This window comes from Hippocampus comes, unplaced genomic scaffold (genome assembly GCF_001891065.2).
Source record: "Hippocampus comes isolate QL1 unplaced genomic scaffold, H_comes_QL1_v1.1 scaffold8, whole genome shotgun sequence".
NCBI classification, from domain to species: Eukaryota; Metazoa; Chordata; class Actinopteri; order Syngnathiformes; family Syngnathidae; genus Hippocampus; species Hippocampus comes.
Genome location: NW_017806153.1, coordinates 410686 through 416450, shown reverse-complemented (window position 1 = coordinate 416450; position 5765 = coordinate 410686). Strand labels below are relative to the sequence as shown.

Genomic DNA, 5765 nt, shown 5'->3' with positions numbered 1-5765 from the left:
GCTCTGTCTGTGTGTGTGTGTGTGTGTGTGTGTGTGTGTGTGTGTGTGTGTGTGTGTGTGTGCGTGTGTCTCCCAGGCCACTTGACGGAACTTTCCTGCAGTGCCACATTCTCTTGAATGTTTTACACTGGGATGGCACTCTGCCTTCATTGTGTTGCCAAAGAGATTAGAAATTCACAGTGGCCTCCCCAATACCTCTCGTCAAACTTATCAGTCTGAAATGTATATATATATATATATATATATATATATATATATATGTTTGTTTTTTAGGGGTGTAACGGTATGCCAAAAATTAAAGTTCATTATGTACGTTGGTTTTAACGTCACGTTTTGGTTCACGTTTTTTCATGGAAGGATCGTCACCTTATAAGACCGTAACTACATGACGTACAGTCCATATCTTGGGAGCGCCGTTTCGATTCGGCTTCAACAAGCTCGGAGAAAGCTTTTTGGGGGAGAAAAGAAAAGTAGTTACGGCGTCCCCAGCTGGAGCCTTGATGGATGGCTGTGTCACCGCCGCACAATGACTAACTCAGCACCTGCTCAGACGACATCCTGGAAGGAGGAGTACATATTTAAGCCGTTTGTTTACACTGGGGCGGCTGCAGCGCAAGGCTACACAGCTCAGCATAATGCTCTCAGAAATACTGCAGCGGGGTTTTTGTTCAGTGAGCAGCTCTAAAGTGGGGGTCGTTGGGGGGGGGGGGATCGGTCTGGGCCAATCTCACTCACGGAACCAGAATCGGCAGCATAAAGCTCCATCAAAACTCTGGCTGATCTAAACATCGAAATTGAGAATACAACAATGAAAGAAAGTGAAAACAATTTAGTGTCCGCGAACGACATCAATCCTTTTCCCGTTCTGAAGCTTGAAATGATTATTCCCTCTTGCGTTTCTGACATCATAAAACACCTGTAAAGACGTATTAATTGCATAAATTCATCCACCCAATCAGAATTTTTTTTTTTTTTTTTTGGTTAAGGTCAATGCAATGATTCATTTTCCGAGACCAATCGCTTGAGCGCGCGCAGCGGTAAATTAAAAGCACATATACCTCCACATGCCTCCTGCGTGCTGCCGATTCAGGAGTGAACTCCACGCACGAGTGGACGTGCGCATTACTGTATTTGGACAAGTTGATTCTCAGAATCGTAATTGCTGTTTCGTGGGAAGGCGAGTGTTAAAATATGCTTTCTAGAAAGCTTTTGCACGTCATGTTCGCTCTTTACCAGCCAAAGAATGACATTTGATTCACTAATTGCGCACTGGAGGACCATTGTGTGCTTGGACTCCAAGAAATAACTATTGTCTCGATGCAGTTCTGAAGTCATTGACCAAGATAAGACTCGAGAGTACTAAATCAACAACTAAATCATTAAAAAAATATGACATTATGACTATACTGCAACATTAGCAACGGTTATCAATAGTCGATGGTGCTTTTTGACTTTTTTGTTTGTTTTGAGGGAAATGTGAAAACGGATTAATGGCACTTGCATTCATCTCAATGGGGAGAGATGATTAGAAATGAACACGAGTGTTTTGAGTTACATATCTCAAGGCACCACTGTTTGTACTTTTTTTTTTTTTTTAACTCCCAAGCAGTGGTTCAGTCAAACGCTGAGCTTTTTTGTATCACTTTTTGGGGGGGGGGGGGATTGTCTTGCCACAGCGTGTGAAAGCATCGCAGAATATTTGCGTTGGCGAGCGTCTCCATTTCATCATCAATCATCTTGCCGAGGCTCTTAGTCCTCCATTTTAAACAGCGCATCGTGTGAAATAGTTGCATCAACAGTCCTAGTTTGTTTTCACTTGTCCGATATAGTTCCCCGCGTTAAATTGCAAATTAAAATCCTCTTTGTGGGTGTGTGAGTATGTGCAAAGTAGCAGCAAAGTAGCCTCTGGGCTCCCTCGACTTGATTTCCTCAGTGGGAGAAGACGCATTGCCTGAGCAGACACATTCATGCGGACCATACCAAATGGCGAGCGAGCCGCAGGTAGCGACAAGAAGAAGAACATAAATACTAAGACATGACAACAAAACATATTGTCTGTGAGGATGCTCGTGAAAGACAGAAGGGAGGCGAAGGTATGGGGAAAGGAGGCCTGGGGCGCTGAGTGGTCATTGAATGTTTTTTTTTTTTTTTTTTTTGCGGCGCTAACCGCATTCAAGCGCACACACTTGCGATGCTGCAGTGCTATTCATCCTGCGCACTCTACTGTTGTTTTGGATTGGCAACATAAAAAAAAAGAAGAAAAATGATTAGAGCAGTTATATGGCGAGCACACGCCCACAGTTGCGGCATAAGCACGCTGACTGGACACTTATAATATAATATCTCCATGCTGTGTGCCTACATGCTTCAGGAGAACTTTTTTCCTTTGTCGGGATGATTTGTTATTACTGGCTTTAATTGTTTGGATTCTAATCAATCCCCACCCATCCCTCCTTTCCCCTTTAGTGGCTGGGAAGCGTCCATAAATCATGCGGCTACATAGTTTTTGTGCTTGAGCTGCTGCATCACATCTATTAGGCCGGTCAGCCATCGATCATTGGAAAATGCTCATGAATCTTCCTGGCAGGTTAAATGCTGTTTACTCTGCTTGGAAAACACTTTTTTTTTTTTTTTTTTAAAATAAGTGCAGGAAAACTAACCGGGAGAGTTGTCTCTACCTTTGTGACACTGGCAATGTTAACCATGGAGTCAGGGACAAGGAAGGAGCGGATGAGGGATTTAATTTGATTAGCGGAGGCAATGGTGGTTCATTTTGACATTTTAAGGGAAGTATGAAATGGGCTTAGCGTTCCAAATGGGAGTCACCTTGGACAGGAGAAGCGGCAATGCCACTAAAAGCATTTCTGAGAAAGAGAAAAATCCTATTACGGTCATTCGGACTGGCATACAAACGTTTTTCGTTCCCCTTTGGAAAGACAGTACAATGGTATCTTGATCTCGAAATGCCCCAACTTACGAGGTTTGTGTTTGTGTGAGGAGTCAAAGTCTACGAACCGCTTTTCCTAAATGCCTTTCGTTTGCTTCTGTCTTCCGCAGCTCCCATCAACCCTCACCTAAGTAAGTATGAAGCCTCGCACATTATCACATGTCCAAAGTAATCACACACTTGAAGTGATTGAGAGAGCGGAGCCACACAGCACCGCCGGGAATATTTATTGATATTTATATGGCCTGTTTTTTTTTTTTCCTCACAAGATGTATGCTCGCAAGAAACGACAAACGCATTTCCTCTCAGACGCCGCTTTAATAATCCTGAAGTAATCTCCGGTTACTTTCAAACTTAGCTTGTCGCAGACGTGTCTGACGTCATGCGCACTCTGATCCACTCCTGAAATGAAAATTTGATTCTCTCCCTCTTTCATCTCGAACTGCTTCAAACAATGAAGCGTATGAAATCCATGATGTAGAAATATCCTATTTAAACACTCCCGAGGCATGTTTTTATCGGCACTTTTTAAAATGGTCTTTAAACTCACAACATTATCTACAGTTAAAAAAAAAACAACAACAACAAAAAAATCTTTTTTTTTCCACATCATAAAAGGGAACTCATAGGCGTCACTTTCTGTAAGCATAAAAAGCAGGATAGCAGAGGATGGCGTTCGGTAATTTTCAACAAAAAGTAGCCTGTGCAGAAATACAGGACTTCCTGTTTCGTTCTTCTTCTTTCAAATTTATCTCAAACTACATGACGTGATAGTTTGCTGTAAATAATTATTTTATACACAACGGGGGAAAAAAAAATGCATACCAACGAAATTAACTGACAACTAACTCCCTCCCTATGTTGTCTTTGAGCCAATTAAATGCTCAGTTATTCTTGTGACCTATCCCGGTTGTTGTACAAATGAGCCACGATGACTTTGAATATGTTCCTTGTCTGACTTAAGTTGAGAAAAACGCTGCGATAATAAACCGACGAGTGGACGGATAAATATTATTCATCTTTCTCCATCACTCTTCGTCCAATCCAAACACCTGCGGGAAAAAGAAAACACCGCTCCTGGAGCTTGACCTTCATTTTCAAAAACAGCGCGCCCACGAGCAGGTGCGAGAGGTTCCTGCATCCTCCCGACCTAGCGCCCGACCTCTTTCGGCTTTCCTCTTCCTCGGCGCGCCCACGCAACTCACCTGACGAGCTCGCTGCCCACGCCGCTTCGCTGGAGGTCGTGACTCAGCAAATGGCTATGAGCTACGTTTTAATAAATCAATGAATATTTAGCAGCCCGGCATACTGAATGCAAAATGCTGATACTTTTTGAAGACACCACCGGGGCAACGGCGTATCCTCCGGTTGGCCGTTTAACTTTGTTTCTTTGCACACGTTAAGCAGAGGTTCCGACTGCGCCGCCGTCTCGGTTGCACCTCGTGGGCTACTTCTTCTGCACATGCATCTCTTCATTACCCAACACGCGACTTAGCATTATCTCATGATGCACCTACTCTGCCCCCCCCTACGCTCCAAGTATTTTCACCCAATTTCAACTTAGCGCACGCACGTGACTGTACGTCTGTGACTCTCGTCAGGAGAGTTCCACTGCAGCTTCGAGGAGGAGCCCATCTGCTTGTTCACCCAAGACAAGAACGACGACTTTGATTGGACGCGGCACAGCGCCGCCACCCGCGACACCAAGTACACGCCCAACACGGGGCCCAGCGGCGACCGCGCCGGCTCCAAGCAGGGTGAGTTCGACCTCCGCCACCTCGAGCAGGTTTTTGCTGTTCGGATTGTGAAAATTGTAAACATTGAGGGCAAGTGGATTGGGAATTTTTAAATTCCAGAGTCAAATGTGCTCTTTTAACATGATTGACTGGCATGGCATTAAGAAAAAAAAAAGTTAGCCATTTCTATATATGGATCAATATTCTGATTTCTTGGACGTAGTATTTTAAATGTTCTGTAAAGCGCTTTGTTACAGCTGCAGCGATTATGAAAGCGCCACATAAATAAAGCTGTATTGGATTGTATTTCCTTTAGCGTAGCTCCATCTAGTGGATGCATAACACAACCGCGGCCACTATTGTCGCTTCTATTCTGTAGGCCTTATAATGCGGTGCGCCCTATATTTGAAAACAGTTTTAAAATAGGCCATTCATTAAAAGTGCGCCTTATACTCTGAAGCGCTTTAATATGCGGAAAATACGGTATATCGCTGGCTAGCGGTCCTTTCCCACATGCCAATGCATTGCGGTAAGTAATTATATTGCAAAAAGATCATAAAAATTGAAGACATATTTTGGATGGAACTGAATTTTACGCACTTTAAGCTGCTGGAGAATTGCGGTTCCACTGCAGTTTTTGTGATTTTATTTGGCGAGATATAAAATTAGCATTGACGGATATGATTAATTTAAATGCTTTTTTTTTTCCCGGACAAACATGCCTCTATTAAAAAAAAAAAAAAAAAACCAATTTGCTCGACGCAACACAAAACAGCTTGCACGCCTCTCTCGCCGCGGTTACCTCGGTTACCAAGCGCGGTGTTTTGCATGCGTCTCGTTCGTCGTGAGGTATCCAATAGTCGAGATGAATACAGGATAAAAACAATTGAGAATGTGCGCTGATCGGAATTCTGTGCAACTCCAGCAGCAGGGGCAGCAGCTGAAGCAGTAAATAATGCATCAGCTCTAATCACCTAATGGTCTCAAAATGTCCAGCATTTCATTACTGGCCCCCGTTCCTCTTTGAGAATAATTATCTGCGATTCAGCCCGGAGAGATATTCCATTAGATTTTTGGCTGTC

At 43.5% G+C, this 5765-nt stretch overlaps 1 protein-coding gene across 3 annotated transcripts in view; it reads left to right on the top strand.

The window, feature by feature from the left end:
• LOC109531017 (MAM domain-containing glycosylphosphatidylinositol anchor protein 2) overlaps positions 1-5765 on the top strand; it is a 102836-nt gene that overhangs the window by 89756 nt on the left and 7315 nt on the right. For all 3 annotated transcript variants that reach the window (XM_019895027.1, XM_019895025.1, XM_019895026.1), the window contains exons 14-15: positions 3058-3078; positions 4549-4704. In XM_019895027.1, the coding sequence (XP_019750586.1) occupies positions 3058-3078; positions 4549-4704 (177 nt within the window). The remainder of the gene's footprint in view (positions 1-3057; positions 3079-4548; positions 4705-5765) is intronic.